The following is a 20,211-nucleotide window of genomic DNA, read 5'->3' on the forward strand; positions in this document are numbered from 1 at the left end:
AACCTTCAGAGTCATCACCACCTAAACACTGGGGGTCATGGAGGTGCTGGCCACGTGGCCCTGCTGTGCCCAATGGCTCCAGGAGAAGTGGCTTTCCTCCTATCTGAGTGGCAAAGTGAAAGTGAAAGTTGCTCAGTTGTGTCTGACTCTTTGAAACCCCATGGACTGTAACCTCCCAGGCTCCTCTGACCATGGAATTCTCCAGGCGAGAATGCTGGAGTAGGTTACCATTTCTTTCTCCAGAGGATCTTCTCGACACAGGGATCGAACTCGGGTCTCCTGCATTGCAGGCAGAGTCTTTACCTTCTGAGCAGGCAGTGCACAAATTTAAACACTTTCCTGAATGAGTTGTTTTCGGTAGCTGGGGTGTCTTATTTCCAAGGGGCTAGTCTTTGTCACATGCCATTTGAGACTACGAGAGGCTGATGTCATACCTTATCATTAGCACCGGGGCTGATGCAAGAGCATAAACCATCGATTACCCCAAGGAACATGCTTGCAGAGCAGGTTCCTCTTTATACATTTTGGGGACGGGCTTAAGGGAGAGACTCTTCGGAGCTCCACAGCTTGGATGTTTTTTTCTTCTTTTTCCCAGAAGAATAAGTACTGAGATGTGATTATGGATCACTTTGTTCACAGGCTGCTGAGGGCTCATGATTAGGCATTCGGCCCTGGGTCTCTCTGAGCCTTTATTCTTGATTTTTATATCACGAAGTAGTGTTTTTGTGTCCATCATATGGATAAAAACCCATGGTACACAGTTGATTTTGGAGTTCTCTGAGTGATAGCTGTCTCTGTTCTCTTAAAATAATTAGGATATTGAATTACTTTCACATAATTTAAAATAATTACCTCTTGAAGAAAAGCTATGACCAACCTAGACAGCATATTAAAAAGCAGAGACATTACTTTGTAGACAAAAGTCCATCTAGTCAAAGCTATGGTTTTTCCAATAGTCATGTATGGATGTGAGAGTTGGACTATAAAGAAAGCTGAGCACTGAAGAATTGATGCTTTTGAACTGTGGTGTTGGAGAAGACTCTTGAGAGTCCCTTGGACTTCAAGGAGATCCAACCAGTCCATCCTAAAGGAAATCAATCCTGAATATTCATTGGAAGGACTGATGTTGAAACTGAAACTCCAATACTTTGGCCATCTTATGCGAAGAACTGACTCATTGGAAAAGACCCTGATGCTGGGAAAGTGGAAGGCAGGAGTAGAAGGGGACGACAGAGGATGAGATGGTTGGATGGCATCACTGACTTAATGGACATGAGTTTGAGCAAGCTCCAGGAGATGGTGATGGACAGGGAAGCCTGGCATGCTGCAGTCCATGGGGTCACAAAGAGTCAGACACAACTGAGTGACTGAATTGAACTGAACTAATATTGGGACTTCCCTGGTGGTCCAGGCATTAAAGATTTTGCAGTTCCAATGCGGGGGGACCCGGGTTCAATCCCTGGTCAGGGAACTAGATCCCACATGCCGCAACTAAGAGTTCACATGCTGCAACTAAGACCCGGCACAATCTAAATAATAAATCAATATTTTTTAAATTCTTAAAAAAATATTGGTGGGGGCTTTAATTTTGGGCAAGATATTTGAAAATGGATTTGTTGTCTATTCTCGCCTAGAATCTTTTTTTTTTTAAGTACTATCACTGAGGACTGTTTACAGACAAAAGCCACCTCTCTTAGCAGCGCCCTTCTGCAGGCTGTGGTGTGGGGAAGGGAGGGGTGTCCTGAATGCAGTGGGGCCTTCTTGGCTCTCCCAGCAGAGGGCTTGGGCACTCAGATGGAGGTTGCCGGCAGGGGTTTCAGAGTGTGTAGGATGGTAGGGGGTGTTGGTGGGTGGCATGTGAAGTCGTCCATAGCAGATGCTGCCGGGGGCTGAATGCCTGCGAGAGAGTAACCATGAGGGCTTCCCTGTGTCTGCATACTGTACCCCCTGACTCTCCTCGTCTCTACTGTCTTGTAGGTGAGACCCCCAAGGCCACACAGTGAGGAGATCTGGGCAGTAGTCTCAGCAGGGGAGTCAGAGGCAGGCTGGAGGGCTGGGGCGGGTTCACTCCCCAGAGGGCCCCCGTCGGGCCACATAGCCACTCCTGGCAAACATGCCTAGCGATGGCACCCCCGGGGCAGTCAGTGCCTGTGGTGGGGGGAGTCCCTTCCACGTTGGCTGTCACTGTTGCCCCTGGGCTATGGGCTCCAGGGTGTGCAGACGTCAAAGGTCAAACAAAGCAGGACTCTGGTAAGGACAGATTTTAATCCTAAATAACCACTGGGAGGGAACTCCATTGGGAGTGTGGTCCAGGGTGGACCAAACTCAGCTTTCATTTGTATAGAGGTGACTGGGCCTTCTGAAGTGAAAATACTACATGAAGGAAGGGAGGAAAGGAAGGAAGGAAGGGAGGGAGAAAAAAATCTGGAATTTATGTGATTAGTTTATCCTGGAGGAATTTAAAGCACTGGATCCAAGAGTTATTCTTTCGATTATATATTGTGATTTACAGAACGGGCAGACAGTCTGCTTATATCAACAATGGAGAATAAAAGGAAGAATCAAGTAACATTATCAAAATCTCACAAGAAAACTGAAATCTGCATCATCTTTTAAAAATTCAAACTGTAATAATTTGAATTCTGAGGGTATTGTAGAGATACTTAATAGAGATACAGATCAAGAAAAATTATATTTTAAAATTGCATTACAGCTAATAGTTGGAGTAAAATAAAGCAACTTAATGTTATGGTGATTGTTTCTCATAGAAATGTTTTTATTCTAAAAAGATTTTTTTATAATGACAAATTATGCAGTATCTAAGAAAAGAAGAAAACTGCACAGAAGACCAAAGGAAAAAAGACTGAAATTTAAATTCAGGCGGTGATCTTATTCTTTAAGTTCTTATTTAGAATCAATATATTGGTATTTTCTTGTAATGCTGCTGCTGCTGCTGCGTCACTTCAGTCGTGTCCAATTCTGTGCGACCCCATAGACGGCAGCCAACCAGGCTTCCCCTCCCTGGGATTCTCCAGGCAAGAACACTGGAGTGGGTTGCCATTTCCTTCTGCAATGCATGAAAGTGAAAAGTGAAAGTGAAGTCGCTCAGTCGTGTCCGACTCTAGCGACCCCATGAACTGCAGCCTACCAGGCTCCTCCATCCATGGGAATAGCAATTATGACTGAGAAAATTATTATCTGGTGTTGTCAGCAAGTGAACTACTCTGCTGTATTAGATATTTGACTAAAACAAAGCAATTATATGCTATGAACTTCAAGGTAGTAGAAATAATACGTTACATACAATAATAGATATATATTAGCTACAATGTAATTTAAAATCTGTTGAAACATAAAATACTGTGTAGTATGCTTGTGATCATATCTAATGAACATCAATTAACCTATAGAAGCAAATAGAAGTCATTCCAGGCAAAAGGATATATGCCTATTAATATCAATCTGTAGTTTAATGAAATAAAATGGGCTTTATCAAAAATTTTTAAAAAGAGAAAATGAGAGAGTGAAAATGAGAGAGCCTCTATGAGACTCGTTTGAGTGTAGAAGCCAGGCTCCTGCCCTCCTGCAGATGTTGGGAGACAGAGTAACCACAGGTGTGGGCTGGAACAAGCTGGAAATTCTCCTGGCAACCTGAGCTTGTTCAGGCAGGCACTTTAAGGCAGTCTCACATCATCCTAGGGATGTGGCCTTGAGCCGTCCTTAGTAACTGCTAGTATTTGTTCAGATATTCAGGCCAGGGCTCAGAATTAGTCAAGAAGAGACTTCAAGTGTCCCGGGTCAGAGTCTGGTCAAGGGGAGAGTCTTTGCCATTCATTAGATGGAGCTGCTAGTAACATCAAAAAGAACATACTAGAAGTTAGAGTGGGATATCTTCCCAACCCAGGGATCAAACCTGCATCTCTTATGTCTCTTACATTGGCAGGTGGATTCTTTACCACTAGTGTCACCTGAGAAGCCCCATGAGATGGCAGAGTAATGAAAGAAGAGGGGGGATAAAGGCTGGTAGCCAAATCAGTTATATGAGAAAAGCAATACAAATATGGAACATTTTTAAAAGAAAAGGACCAGGAAAATGTATAAGAACACCCTAGACAGGAAAACTAGAATAGCATTAATCTCTCTCCCTCCCTCCCTCCCTCTCTCTCTCTCTCTCTCTCTCTCTCTCTCTATATATATATATATATATATATATATATATATAAAATAGCATAATCAAGAATCTGCTACAAAGAAGAAACAAACCTGTAATATGGCAGCAAAATGAAAGCCAAGGGCCAGCACCACTGTGCTGCCATAAACTTGGTTCTTGGGTCTCCCATCCCTGCCCACACTGCGGGTCAAGGTCATGATAGGCAGTCGTGGGAAGGAGGCTTGAGGTAGTTGTGCCCAGGGTAGGGAGCAGAGCTTCGTTACCTGCAAACCAGCATCTCCTCCTCCATGGAAGTAGGCATCTCAGGAGCAAAGGGCACCATGGGCCCCTTGAAGGAAATAGTCTTTATCATAGTCATTCCCAGAACCTTTACGTCTTACCTGTGATAATCCATGAGGGACCTTATAGCAGAAAAGTGTTTTTAGATTATGGTTTTCTTCTAAGGGGAGGAGGGGGGTGCTGGGAGCAGTGTTGTAGAAACGGTACTCCTTGAAACACACATGGGAGGTGCTGCGCCCATCTTCCTGTCCTTTGGCTCACGAGTGATGCTGCGCCTGCAGTCTGCACCCAGCCAGTGAGCGTGTCCCTTCTGCCTGGTACAGCCCACCTCCAGGTCTCGACATAGCTTCCTCCCCATCTCTCCATTCGGGTCTCACTCAGGTGTCCCATCCCTGACCCCTTGGCCCCCTCATTCTCCATCCCAAAGCAATTGGTCGCACTTTGAAATGTTCCAGGAGACTTCTTTGTTACATTCTTGTCTATTCCCCCCATTACGATGTAAGTCCATTTCTTGGGTGTGTTGCTCTATCCCTGGCATTTAAGACAGGGTCAAAGGAGCAGATGGAGGAACCAACACTGATTTAGGCCTTTCCTTTGACAGGGTGGAAGATCACGACGACCTCATGCCAATATTCCTGCACCATGACACCATCCTGAAGGAGACGTATGGCGAGTACTTCCTGGCTGAGCTCATCGAGGCCCAAGACAAGGAGAATCACGCTGTCGTGTGTGAGGTGCATGATAACTCACCTGGGGCCCACCCGGGAGAGGGGTGAGAGGAGGGCAGCCCTGGTCCCGGTTCGAGGAACATCCTTGGAGCCATGACGTCACCCGCTTCCCCAGGGTTCCCGCTCTAGGTTTTTCAGGTTTTACGAGGCCCTCCCAGATGCTCAGTCTTAACAGGTTCAAGCCTGAACTAGACACAGCTGACTCCAAGTTCCTGGAAAACAACTTGGGCAAACATCTTATCATTTGGGCTATGTGCCTCTTGGCAGATGTGCAAGTCATTTGTATAGATAGCAACAGTTAAGGTGAGCTTAATCAGTGATGCCGCGCCCCGGGTGTGATGGATTTAATGGATTATTACCCTCAGTTTCAGAACGTGAATTCTATCTCAGAAAAAATTCCTGATGCCAGGTTGCAGTCAGAACAATGAAATCAATCTTTTGTGGGTAGAGCACGTCAGTATCTTGAAAACGCTCCCCGTATACTTCCCTTATGCAGTCCAGGTGGTGAAACATTGATCTATATGATGGAAGAAGACACATCGGAAGAAGGCCAGGATGGGGGCTTTCCCTGGTGGTCCAGTGGTTAAGGCTTTACCTTCCAGTACAGGAGATGCAGATTCAATCCCTAGTTGGGGACTTAAGATCCCATATGTCTTATGGCCAAAAAACCAAAACATAAAACAAGCAGTATTGTAACAAATTCAATAAAGACTAAAAATGGTCCACATTAAAAAAAAAAATTAACATCTTAAAAAAAAGAATAAGATGAGTTTAGATGTTCATAGAGGTTTAGTTTCAGGTGAGAACCAGCCTTAAAAATTAGATTCAGATGTACTAGTGCATGATAGTTGTTTCTTCTGCATTGAAAGACTTCATTTTTTTTTTTTTGTCATATTTAGGTTTATGTGTTGTCTTTTAAGGACGTTTGTTCAAATATTGTCATTTGACCTTTGGCTCCGGGCTAGTGACAGAAGGAAGGGTCAGGAAGCATTTGGGCCCAGCAGCACCATTTTGAAAAACCACGTCTTACACGATGAGTCAAAAACTGTGTGTGTGTGTGTGCGTATGTGCTGAGTCGCGTCCGACTCTGCAGCCACACGGACTGTAGCCCTTCAGGTTCCTCTGGCCGTGGAATTTTCCAGGCAAGAATAAGAGAGTGGGTTGCCGTTTCCTACTCCAGGGGATCTTCCCAGCCCTGGGATCGAACCCCCATCTCTTGAGTCTCCTGAGAAGACTCAAGACATTTACCACCTGAGAAGCCCTGATAGTTAAAATGATTCATACAGACCCAAATAAGCTTTTAATGATCCCACTGTACCCATCCAGTTAAGTCAGTTCTTTGTTTTTTAGAGAAGGCATTTATTTATGTATTTATTTTTCCAGCTTTATTGAGATGTAATTGACATATGACATTGTGTAAGATTAAGGTATACAGTGTGTTAGTCTGATGTACTTATCTTGCAAAATGATCACCACCTTAGCGTGAGCCAGCACCTCCATTATGTTACAAAATTATTAATACCGTTTTCTTTTGTGGTGAAAACATTTAAGATCTACCTCTTAACCACTCCTAGGTATATAATACAGTGTTATTAGCTGTAATCATCATGCTGTACAGTAGATGCCCAGAACTTATTCATCTTATACCTGAAATTTGTATCCCTTGATTAACAACTCCTGATTCAGTCTGGGTAGCTTATCTGTTTCTGGGAATTTGTCTGTTTCTTTTAGGTTATCCAATTTGTTGGTGTATAATTAATCATAGTAATCTCTTATCCTTTGTATCCATGAAATCAGTTTTAACACCTACTCTTCCATTTCAGATTTTGAGTGTTCTCTCTTTTTCTTAGTCTAGCTAACAGGTTGTCAATTTTGTTTATTGTCTAAAAATACAGCTCTAAGTTTTGCAGATCTTTTTGATTACTTTTCTGGTCTCTATTTCATTTATTTCTGCTCTGCTCTTTGTTAATTTCTTCCTTCTGCTAATTTTGGGCTTCTTAATTTGGTCTTTTTCTAAAGGTTGTAAAGTTAGGTTGTTTATTTGAAATCTTCCTTTTTTTTTGTTAATGTAGGCATTTACTACTATAAACTTACTTCTTAGAACTGCTTTTTGCAGTATCCTGTAAATTTTGGTTTATTGTATTTCCACTTTTGTTTGTTTCAAGGTTTTTTTTAATTTCCCTTTTGATTTCTTCTTTGACCTCTTAGTTGTTCAGGAGTATATTAAATTTTCATATACTTGTGAATTTTCAGCTTTCCTCCTATTAATTTCTAGGGTAATACCACTGTAGTTGGGAAAGATACTAGGTGTGATTTAAATCTTTTTAATGAAGACTCTTGAGAGTCCCTTGGACTGCAAGGAGATCCAACCAGTCCATTCTAAACGAGATCAGTCCTGGGTGTTCTTTGGAAGGAATGATGCTGAAGCTGAAACTCCAGTACTTTGGCCACCTCATGCGAAGAGTTGACTCATTGGAAAAGACTCTGATGCTGGGAGGGATTGGGGGCAGGAGGAGAAGGGGACGACAGAGGATGAGATGGCTGGATGGCATCACTGACTCGATGGACGTGAGTCTGAGTGAACTCCGGGAGTTGGTGATGGACGGGGAGGCCTGGCATGCTGCAGTTCATGGGATCGCAAAGAGTCAGACACGACTGAGTGACTGAACTGAACTGACTGAATGTGCTAAGACTCATTTTGTGATCTATCATATTTTGTATCATGGACAATGTTCCATGTGTTCTTGAGAACAATGTTATTCTACTGCTGTTGGATGGGATGTTCTGTACACATTTGTTAGGTCAGTTTTATCTAACGTGTGCATCGAGCCTAATGTTTCCTGGTTGATTTCCTCTCTGGATGTCTATCCATTGTCGAAAGTTAGCTATTGAAGTCCCCTGCTAGTATTGTATTGTTGTCTATCTCTCCCTTCAGATCTGTTAGTATTTGCTTATCATAGTTAGGTGCTCTGATGTTGAGGATATATATTAATATATTTGTGATTGTTATATCTTCTTTTTTTATATTTTTATTTTATTTTTTAAATATAAATTTATTTATTTTAATTGGAGGCTAATTACTTTATAATATTGTATTGGTTTTGCCATACATCAACATGAATCCGCCATGGGTATACACGTGTTCCCCATCCTGAACCCCCTCCCACCTCCCTCCCCATACCATCCCTCTGGGTCATCCCAGTGCACCAGCCCCAAGCATCCTGTATCCTGCATCGAACCTGGACTGGCGATTCGTTTCATATATGATATTATACATGTTTCAATGCCGTTCTCCTGAATCATCCCGCCCTCTCCCTCTCCCACAGAGTCCAAAAGACTGTTCTATACATCTGTGTCTCTTTGGCTGTCTTGCATACAGGGTTATCGTTACCATCTTTCTAAATTCCATATATATGCATTAGTATACTATATTGGTGTTTTTCTTTCTGGCTTACTTCACTCTGTATAATAGGCTCTAGTTTCATCCACCTCATTAGAACTGATTCAAATGTATTCTTTTTAATGGCTGAGTGATACTCCATTGTGTATATGTACCACAGCTTTCTTATCTATTTGTCTGCTGATGAACATCTAGGTTGCTTCCATGTCCTGGCTATTATAAACAGTGCTGCGATGAACATTGGGGTACATGTGTCTCTTTCAATTCTGGTTTCCTCAGTGTGTATGCCCAGCAGTGGGATTGCTGGGTCATAAGGCAGTTCTATTTCCAGTTTTTTAAAGGAATCTCCACACTGTTCTCCATAGTGGCTGTACTAGTTTGCATTCCCACCAACAGTGTAAGAGGGTTCCCTTTTCTCCACACCCTCTCCAGCATTTATTGCTTGTAGACTTAGATCACAGCCATTCTGACTGGCGTGAAATGGTACCTCATAGTGGTTTTGATTTGCATTTCTCTGATAAAGAGTGATGCTGAGCATCTTTTCATGTGTTTGTTAGCCGTCTGTATGTCTTCTTTGGAGAAATGTCTGTTTAGTTCTTTGGCCCATTTTTTGATTGGGTCGTTTATTTTCTTTTTTTAAAAAATGATTTATTCATTTATTTTTGGCTGTGCTGGGTCTTCATTGCTTTGTGTGGGCTTTCTTTACGGCAGTGAGCGGGGGCTACTCCTTCTTGCAGTGCACAAGCTTCTCACTGTGGTGCCCTCACTTGGCTCGGAGCACAGGAGCTAGGCACACAGGCGTCAGTGGTTGCAGCACTTGGACTCAGTGGTTGTAGCACATGGGCTTGGTTGCTCTGTGGCACGTGGGATCTCCCTGCACCAGGCAATGAACCTATGTCCTGTGTATTGGCAGTCGGAGTCTTACCCACTGCACCACCTGTGAAGTCCTATGATATCTTCTTGATGAATTGACCCCTTTATCATTATTTAATAACCTTCCTTGTCTCTTTCTGGGGGGCTTACAGTCTGTTTTGTCTGGTATAAGCATAGCTACCCATGCTCTCTTTTGGTTTTCACCATCATGGAATATATTCTTCCATCTCTTCACTTGAAAATGATGTGTATCCTTAAAGGAAGTGAATTTCTTGTAGGCAGCAAATTGATAGGTCTTGTTTTTTTATCCATCTAGCCACTCTGTGTCTTTTTTTTGGAGAATACAATTCATTTACACTTAGAGTAATTACAGGTAAGGACTTACAAATGCCATCTTACTGTTTTCTGGCTGTTTGTAGTACCTTGTTCCTTTCTTCCTGCCTTCCTTTATGAGTTGATGATTTTCTGCTGTGAAATGGTTTGATTCCTTTTTCTTTATCTTTTGTGAATCTACTGTAGATCTTTATTGCATGGTTACCATGAAACTTACATAAAACAGCTTACAGACATAACAGTCTATTTTACACTAAAGACTTAATTCAATTGCACACAAAAGGTTTACCCTTTTACTTCCCTGTGTTTTTAATATCACAATTTACCCCTTTTTATATCCCATATTTACTAACAAATTATTGTACCTATAGTTATTTAAATATTAAATTGTCATCCTTTAATCTTTACACTAGAGTTAAGTGGTTAATGCTTTGCCATATTAAAGTTTTATAGTATCCTGAACTTGACTGTATACTTGGTTTTACTATTGTGTTGTATATTTTTATATATTTTTGTGTTATTAGCATCCTTTCATTTCATCTTGAAGAACTCCTTTCAGCATTTCTTATAGGGCAGGTCTAGTGGTGAAGAATTTTCTTAGCTTTTTTTTTGTCTAGGAAAGTCTTTCATTTTTTAAGGACAGCTTTGCTGAGTGAAGTATTCTTTATTGGCAGTTTTTATCTTTCAGCACTTTGAGTATATTATCCTGCTAATTCCTGGCCTGGAGGGTTTCTGCTGAGAAATCTGCTGACAGTCTTATTGGGGGGGGGTTCCCTTGGAAGTCACAAGATTTTTTTCTTGTGCTGCTTTTAAGATTCTTCTCTTACCTTTGATTTTTGAGTTTTATTATAATGTGTCTTGGGAAGGATCTTTTAAGTTGATTTTGTTTGGTGACCTATGGGTTTCATGAACTTGGGTATCTATATCTCTCCCCAGCTTTGGGATGTTCTTGGCCATTATTTCTTTAAATAAGCTCTCTGCCCCCTTTTCCCTCTCTGCTTGTCTTGGAACTCTGGTGATTCACAAATTGGTCCTTACGATCATATCTTATAGATCACACAGACTTTCTTCAACCCTTTTCATTCTTTTTACTTTGTTCTCCTTTGACTTGATATTTTCAAAGTTCCTGTCTTCAGTCTCACTATTCTTTCTTCTGATTGATCAGGTCCACTGTTAGATGCTTTGTGTTGTATTTTCATGTCATTCATTGATTCTTTGGCTCCAGAATATATGGTTGATTCTTATGGATTCTCTTTTGCTAAACTTCTTATTTTATTTGTGTATTGTTTTCCTGATTTTGTTGAACTGTCTGTGTTTTCTTGTAGTTCACTGTCTCCTGAAAACAGCTTTTTTGAATTATTTGTCTAGTGCATTGGAGAGTTAACCATTTGTCCTTGTCTTTGGGTTCAGTTATCAGAAGACTATTGTGACCTTTTGGTGGTGTCATATTTCCTTGATATTTCACGGTCCTGGAGTTTTGCATTGCTGACTTCACGTTTGAATAGCAATCATTTCCTCTGGTCTTTGGGTGAGAAATACCTTCTCTCAGCTCTGCTAGAGATTCTGAGGTGTCCTTTTATGGGTACACCTCCTCTGTGCCTCTTGCTCTCTCTTTTGGCAGAATTTTTAAGTTGTTTATTTTCTATGGGCCCTCCAAAGCACCAGGTTGAGTGTTTTGTCTTCCCAAAGATGGCACTAAAGCTCAAGTTTGTAGTATCTTCCTGGACCACAGATTAGGCCGATTTTCTCATTATGCTCCTTAGCCATCTGCCAGGTCTGCTCACACCACTCCTAGGAGTGTACATGAGAGCTGCCACAAGGTGGGCGGGTGTGGGGATAAGGCATGTGGGACATTCCTGGGCCAGTTGGTAGGATCCATGGGTGGGATATTCCCAGCAGCTCATGGGTGGGCTTCTTGATGGAATCTGTGATGCCTGTTAATGTCCTCTGAGGGCCCTACCTGCTGCTGTCTCAGATTCCTTCCTCCCCCACCCTCCAACCCAGTCATGAGCTCCTGATTTAGTACTCTAAGCCTGGCAAGAGAGAAATGAGTCCCTCTGGCAGCATCCTGCATAGCTAGGGAAGCCAGACACTCCCTTACCCCCGTGGGACAAATTATGGGAATAAATCTTGGCCTAAGCTGTACTGCCTTGGAGGATGGATGTTGTGGGGAAAGGCAGACTGTCTTACCCCAGTCTAGGATATCCAAACTGGTTTTTGTTTTTGTATTTTGCTCCAAATGGATCAGAATCTTCTCCTCTGGAAGTCTGAACTTGATCAAAGGCTGTCGCATCCATGAGTGATTGTCTCAGGCACTGTTCGCAGGAGCTCCTGGACCGAGGCTCAGAGGCGCTAGAGTCACTTCATGGGCCTCTGCAGGGTCCACAACCACGACTGAGGTCTGTCTGCCTATTTCCCAGTTCACAGGCAGGTGAGACTCCCCCCAGGCCCCTTGGTGGATGGTGCTGGATCCCACAGCTCCCTCACATGCACTTTTGTTCGTGCATGGAAGCCAAATATCTGCTGCTGAGCAGGAGACAAAACCAAGGGATGTCTTATCACTATGATACTGATATCACTCTGGAGAAGGCCTTTAATTATTTGGTTTCATGATGCAAGTTAGAACCCAAGTCTCTTGAGTTTTAGTGCTTGTGAGAAGCAGCTATAGCAGCCTCCTCACTCATTTCCTTCCCTCTTCTGTCACGTGTTACAAGCTTTCAGTGTGTGAGAACATCAAAGCAACATCTCCGGCTGAGAACTGCAGTCCCATCCCTGCAGGGATCCTTTGGTACCTCTAAAGACACAAACGGAGTCCAGTGTGATCTCTGTGTGTTCGGTGGAGATGTGACCACAGGCCTCAGTCTTACGTGGACGGTCGAGAACAGGACGTGTCCATGGCGAGCAAGCTGACCTAGGATCTGGGAGTGACTCTCTGGTCTTCACCAAGCCATATTAGGTATCTCAGCCTGTTTTGGGTTCAAGAGCAGTGCAGTCACCACCCTCCCACTGACCTCCCAGGACCCTCTTTCCAACCCCTGTAGGCTTACTCAGGCTGGCCGTTCGGCAGAAGTGTTCTGGGGTGAGGGGGAGGGGGGTGCACTCGCCCTGGCTCACGGGAGCCAGTTGTTAAATCTTCAGGAACTTGGCAAACTGATTGTTAAGCATAGCCATTGTCAAAAATTAAGTGATATCAACTAACAGTATAATAAATTATACTAAAAGCAAAATCAATAAATCCTCAAAAATCAGTTCAGTTCAGTTCAGTTGCTCAGTCATGTCCGACTCTTTGTGACCCCCATGGACTGCAGCACACCAGGCCTGCCTATCCATCACCAACTCCTGGAGTCTACCCAAACTCATGTCCATTGAGTTGATGATGCCATCCAATCACCTCATCCTCTGTTGTCCCCTTCTCATCCCACCTTCCATCTTTTCCAGCATCAGGGTCTTTTCAGATGAGTCAGTTCTTCACATCAGGTGGCCAAAGTATTGGAGTTTCAGCTTCAACATCAGTCCTTCCAGTGAACACTCAGGACTGACCTCCTGTACAATGGACTGGTTGGATCTCCTTGCAGTCCAAGGGGCTCTCAAGAGTCTTCTCCAACACCATAGTTAAAAAGCATCAGTTCTTTGGTGCTCAGCTTTCTTTATAGTCCAATTCTCACATCCATACTTGACTACTGGAAAAACTATTAGCCTTGACTAGGCGGACCTTTGTTGGCAAGCTTTCTGCTTTTTAATATGCTGTCTAGGTTGATCATAACTTTCCTTCCAAGGAGTAAGTGTCTTTTAATTTCATGGCTTCAGTCACCATCTGCAGTGATTTTGGAGCTCAAAAAAATAAAGTCTGCCACTTCTTAATTCCAGCTTGTGCTTCATCCAGCCTAGCGTTTCTCATGATGTACTCTGCATATAAGTTAAATAAGCAGGGTGACAATATACAGCCTTGATGTACTCCTTTTCCTATTTGGAACAAGTCTGTTGTTCCATGTCCAGTTCTAACTGTTGCTTCCTGACCTGCATACAGATTTCTCAAGAGGCAGGTCAGGTGGTCTGGTATTCCCATCTCTTTCAGAATTTTCCACAGTTTGTTATGATCCACATAGTCAAAGGTGTTGGCACAGTCAATAAAGCAGAAATAAATGTTTTTCTGGAACTCTATGCTTTTTCGATGATCCAGCGGATGTTGGCAATTTGATCTCTGGTTCCTTTGCCTTTTCTAAAACCAGCTTGAATATCTGGAAGTTCATGGTTCACATTCTATTGAAGCCTGGGTTGGAAAATTTTGAGCATTACTTTACTAGCGTGTGAGATGGGTGCAATTGTGCGGTAGTTTGAACATTCTTTGGCATTGGCTTTCTTTGGGATTGGAATGAAAACTGACCTTTTCCAGTCCTGTGGTCACTGCTGAGTTTTCCAAATTTGCTGATGTATTGGGTGCAGCACTTTCACAGCATCATCTTTCAGGATTTGAAATAGCTCAACTGGAATTCCATCACCTCCATTAGCTTTGTTTGTAGTGATGCTTCCTAAGGCCTACTTGACTTCACATTCCAGGATGTCTGGCTCTAGGTGAGTGATCACACCATTGTGATCATCTGGGTCATGAAGATCTTTTTTTGTACAGTTCTTCTGTGTATTGTCGCCACCTCTTCTTAATATCTTCTACTTCTGTTAGGTCCGTACCATTTCTGTCTTTTATTGAGCCCATGCAAAGATGGGCTCAAAGACCATAACTTTGTCATTATTTTACTATTATCTGCCCTCTTGAAGTCACTTATATTTGTAGTCTCTGTGCAGAAGAATTACTGTAATTATGGCTACTGGGCATCTTTTCCCAGTTTTCCTCTCAGTGACATCATACCAGGAACTCACGACAGGCTGCAACAGGAGTATTTACACCACAGAAATTGGCAACAGTTAGGAATAAGCTTTTCCCGCATATTTGTAACTGCCGCTTAGGAGTTACACTGCACTTTTGGGTGAGCAGAGAGAACAGGGCACAGTCCAGCAAGCCTGCCCCTTCCAGACCCATCCACGGCAGTCACAGGCCACATGTGTGGAAGGCCTGAGAACTGTATCTGCACTGTGCAAGCTGTGGAGTAAAGGGTTTTAACTGAGAGTGCTTTCTTTGACTTCATCGACACTTTGGAGGAGTTCTGAGTTAGCAAAGTTCCTTTTTATAACTTCATCCTGGCTTACCTTGACATCTGGTGTTTACACAAACTGAGATTTCAGGGCAGGGCGGTTGGAGGCCAAGGGCAGCTCCTGGAGACAGATGGACAGAGTGTCTGCCTTGGCAGCATCCACAGCATGGGCAGCAGCAGTCCAAGGAGGCACCACTGACCTGCGGGTGGGCAGAGCCTGCCTGCCCAGCCGTGCCTCTGGCATCAGGCAGGAAGGATCAGAGCTGACAGTTGTTACAATGAGGGCAACCTCACTGTGGAGTATGGTCACCCAGAAAGGTGGGTGATACAGGGCTTTTTAGATGGAAGTGTGAATGACACGTTGCACACGGGCCTATTGATGGACCTGCTTATGAAGACTTGGCTACTGAATGTGTGGTTATGATGATCTTAGCCTTATGCATTGTCGTATGGATCCTCATAGGAAAAACAAGCACAGCAGCAAACTCAGTTTTGCTCACTGTGAAATAATGAAAGCCACCCTTGGAGTGGAAAGTACTTGTTACCTGGAAGACAGACAGGAGCCTGCAATCATTACCTTTTCACTGTACAAGTAAAAAAGAAAACATCCATCAAATCAACTTTTTTTTTTTTTTCTGGAAAACACATACTCACACAAAGATGCATTTGAATACTCCCACAAATTCATATTTAAGAGCAGTGTTTTTCACGTCAGAACGGTAATCACAAAGGAACCCAAAGGAAAAAAGCAGGCACGTCCACAATATATCCTCGCTGTGTTGGGTCCATCATCCTTAACTTTGTGAATTGTCACAGCCCCAGCATGAATGACGAGAATATAACAGGTTGCAGAATTGGAGAACGTGAAATCTTTTGTTCCTAATGGCACAACATGTTTTTCTCATTTTCATCAGAATGTGTGATCCATGCCATTTGAAATCAAATTCCAAACACGACGAGCCATTAGTGTAATAGCTCATTACTAACAGCGGTCTTATAAATAATACATTCTTATCGTGCACACGCAGCTCGCCGCGAAGCCAGCAAAAGGTATTTCAGGCCATGGAAGTTGCACTGCGCCAGCGTGGCTGTAGATGAGAAGGACATCTCCATGTGAACCAAGATGGATGCCAATTTTCCCTGCCGAGAGGGAGGCTGGCCATCTCTCCCCACACATATGGCAGATGGATTGGTTAATCAGCGTCTGCTGAGTCTCGGGCCTAAAATCACAGAGAAGCCAGGCAACTGCGGCTACGCAGCCTTTGTTCACGCGTGCAAACAAGACAAACAATCACTTGTTATTTGGGAAAAAAATTAAAATGTTTATTTTGGACTTTTATTGAAGTGTTGATGGATTTGTAAAACAGCTGTGTGAATCCAGCCTTTTGCAGCTAGTAATTGGTGGGGGGGGCGCCTGTAAAGAAAAGAATATGCATGGGAAAAAAATTCATTAAAAAAAATTCCTCTTGTATCCTAGCATTTAGAAGAATTACAGGGAATCTCGTATTTACTTTTCAAACACATCTTGGAGGATGAACAGTTTTAAGCCAGAAGATACATTTGAGAACGAATAGCTTAATAGCTAACTTTTTTTCCCTCTGATGTTTAAAAGAGTGTTGTAGGTTCTTGCTCCACTCTAGGGAGTATTAACCATTTTATCCAACTTGGTATTTATGGGATGATGTCGCATTCTTAGGATCTGGGAATTCTGACAATTGTTGAGCTCTTCTGGCTGAATGGTTGTCTCAAGAAATAAAATCTGAACTCTGGAGGGCTAGAACCCACCCAGTAAATGCTGTTTTCTTATAAGAGCTGTCAGAGTCAAATCAGTTACCAGAATTTGCTTAGAACCCACATAAAGATCAAAGGAATTATTTATGCAAAATGTGTTTATTTTTCTTCTTTCCAATTTTATTGAGCTAGAATTGATATGTAACATTGTATAAGTTTAAGGTGTCCAACCTAATATTTTGATATATGTGCATATTGTAACATAATCACCATGAGTGAGAATAGTTAACCCAAGAATGCTGTATTCCTTCTTGCCTCTTTTAAAATTTTAAATGCTTTCCTTGCAGAGAAGAGTGAAATCCAGAATTACTAAAGGAACATAGTAAAGAATTTCAATCACAGTCATCAGTCAATAGGGCATTAAACTTTGATAGAATTAAAAATTGTCGTTAATTTATAATATGTCAGTACCAGTAATAGGCCTAGATCAGCTAGTCACTCATGAAAAGATATGTTGTTTCCTCTACTCAGAACACTTATGATCCCAAATGTGTTGCATCTTTCCCACACCAGCCAGCTCTCCAGCTTCTAGTCACCAGCTGGGTGTCCTGCAGTCTAATTCACTTTCTGATGCTGCTCAGCCTTAGTGCAGACCCCACAGATTTAGAGCTCAGGCCCACAAAATTGCCCACATCAGGTGCCATTCACAAGCCCCAGATTGTCCCCTGTGCTTTTAACTGACCAGCGATAACTCACGGGTTCCCATGACCCCCTCGGTCATGTTTGAGAACCTGCTGGAAGGGTCACAGAGCTCAGGCGACTCTTTACTTGCCATCATGGGTTCACTGTAAAGGACACAGCTCAGAAACAGGAAACGGAACAGACGCATTGGGTGAGGTAGGGAGGGCAGGGGGGCTTCCATGCCCTCTCTGGGCCCCCGACTGCCTGGCATTTCATGTGTTCACCAGCAGGGAGGCTTGGGAACCCCATTGTTTAGGTGTTTTTCTGGTTTTCCATTAACAGTTGATTAAATCTTGGGCTGTGGTGGCTGCACTCACTCTCCAGCTCCTCTCCCCTTCTCAGAGGTCAAGGTGCTGTGTGCTTAGTCGCTCAGTTGTGTCCAAGTCTTAGCAACCCCATGAACTGCAGCCCACCAGGCTCTGTCCATGGGGATTCTCCAGGCAAGAATACTGGAGTGGGATGCCATTTCCTCCTCCAGGGAATCTTCCTGACCCAGGGATTGAACCTATGCCTCTCACATTTCAGGCCGATTCTTTACTGTCTGAGCCACCAGGGAAGCCCCTGCGGCCGAGGGAACATGGCTGAAAGCTCCAACCCTCTAATCACATGGCTGATTCCTCTGGTAACCAGTTCCCATCCTCTGAAAGTGGCCTTATTAGCATAAACTCACGTACCATTGAAAGGGGCTTATTATGAACAATAAAAGACTCTCAGGAGATTATAAGTGTTTTATGAACTTTGAGCCAGGAATGAGGGATGAAGACCAAATATTTTTTATTATATCTCACTGTCACCCTCGTCTTCCCACTGATGTATTCCTCATCAAAGGCCTAAAATGATGAGGGCCATTGTAGGAGGTTTAGAATCAGGTGGGATGCTGAGAGGGCTTCTCTGGTGGCTCAGACGGTAAAGAATCTGCCTGCAATGTGGGAGACCTGGGTTTGATCCCTGGGTTGGGAAGACCCCCTGGAGGAGGGCATAGCAACCCACTCCAGTATTCTTGCCTGGAGAATCCCCATGGATAGAGGAGCCTGGCAGGCTACAGTCTGTGGGGTTGCAAAGAGTCAGACACGACTTAGCGACACAGCACAGCACAGGATGCTGGGAGGTGGTTATGTTGTAGATCAGACTCACCTGTGAACAGGTGCAGTGAGTTTATTTCCTCAGAACTTTCCACTGAACCTCCTTCCTCTCATCTCCTCCCCATGAGACCATCTAGTCAAATATATGTTCAAGAAAATGAAAGAAATAAGTCTTCCCACGTGGCACTAGTTGTAAAGAATCTACCTGCCAATGGAGGAGCCTCAAGAGACACAGGTTCTATCCCAGCATTGGGAAGATCCCCTGGAGAAGGAAATGGTGACCCACTCCAGTATTCTTGTCTGGGAAATCCTGTGGACAGAGGAATCTGGCAGTCTACAGTCCATGGGGTCACAAAGAGTTGGGCACAATTGAGCACATGCACACACACACAACACACACACACACAAAAATTGAAGAGTACCTACCTGATGAGGAGCAAATTATTAACTTGTTCTAAATTGGGGTCAACCAGATGGCCACTGGAAATAATGGTCCTCCTTGGAACTGCATGGTGGAGGGGAGGAAAGTAGACAGGAGAGTTGGGCTTGCAGTAGGGAAATGAAAAGATTTAGGGCAGGCAGGGGTATTGTTTGGGCAAAATTTCCCCTCAAGAACACCATGACAGCCTCCCTAAGTTCCAGACCCATCTCTAGGATTGTCATTCATGATAATTTTGTTGTCCATCCAAGGTGGTCATCTGTGACATCATTTTTTGAGCCTGTCATGTGTGCTGTGCACTGCGCCTGACCATAGGGTGCTCCCTCCCTCATACAGCTCCAGGTGCCCACGGGCAGGGGCTTTCATGGTGCCCATTCACCTGAGGTTGGATGGTCATGAGATGTCTTGGACATTTCAGGTGGAAGGTGTGGCTGTCGGGTTCATGAGCGTGTGCTCACAAGTGAACCTGGAGCTCCTGCACAAGTGCTTTGACCTGGCACCCTTCCATGGACTCTGCATCCCGCATCAGGACGACATCCTAGAACCACCCCAGGAGTTCAGCATCCACGAAAGTTCAGGTACAGTGGCTGTCGTAGGAGCACACTGGGGATGGAGCTTTGTGCGCTATGCTGTGCTATTGACTCTGTGCTGGAGCTGGGTGGTGGCAGCTGCTGGGCAGCTCTGTACCCAGTCCCCTTTCAGGGGTGGTTCCTGGTGCCTCGTAACCTTGTGCTTGTATCTGTGAGCACAGAGGGTCAAGGGGCATGGCCCTGGGTAGACACCACGGCCTTGTTGCCAAAGGTCTCCTGAATTCAGAATGTCTGCCTTCAGAAGTTCATTGTTAGAGTCGAGGTAAGTTGTGGTGAAATAATTGATAGTGTTTCAGGATTTTATTTGTGCACACACATAGAACCCAGAACCTGAATATGATAAGTGAGTCTTTTAAGTCAAGAACTAGAGAAATTCTGTATGTCCTTAAGTTTTTTATTTTTTTTTAATTGAAGTATAGTTGATTTATAATGTTATGTTAGTTTCAGGTATAAAGTGATTCATTTATACAAATATATTCAGATATATGTATATATGCCTTTAAGTTTTAACCCCAACAATTAGCGCTTCTGTGTTTATGTCATTGACAACTTATTATGTAATACAGGTCTATTGCAAGTAGTCATTTTAAACTTGCTTATTTTTAGCCATCTACAATATTAGAACTGATTATAAAATCATGTCTGTATTAGGATTTTCATCAAGTGAAATTGGATCATCTCAACCTTTGGTATCTTA

At 43.3% G+C, this 20,211-nt stretch overlaps 1 protein-coding gene across 1 annotated transcript in view; it reads left to right on the forward strand.

The window, feature by feature from the left end:
- CFAP61 (cilia and flagella associated protein 61) overlaps positions 1-20,211 on the forward strand; it is a 250,046-nt gene that overhangs the window by 28,113 nt on the left and 201,722 nt on the right. The window contains 2 exon segments of the mRNA XM_061435541.1: positions 5,052-5,184; positions 19,343-19,502. Of these exon segments, the coding sequence (XP_061291525.1) occupies positions 5,052-5,184; positions 19,343-19,502 (293 nt within the window).

Source organism: Bos javanicus, chromosome 13 (assembly GCF_032452875.1).
Source record: "Bos javanicus breed banteng chromosome 13, ARS-OSU_banteng_1.0, whole genome shotgun sequence".
NCBI lineage: Eukaryota > Metazoa > Chordata > Mammalia > Artiodactyla > Bovidae > Bos > Bos javanicus.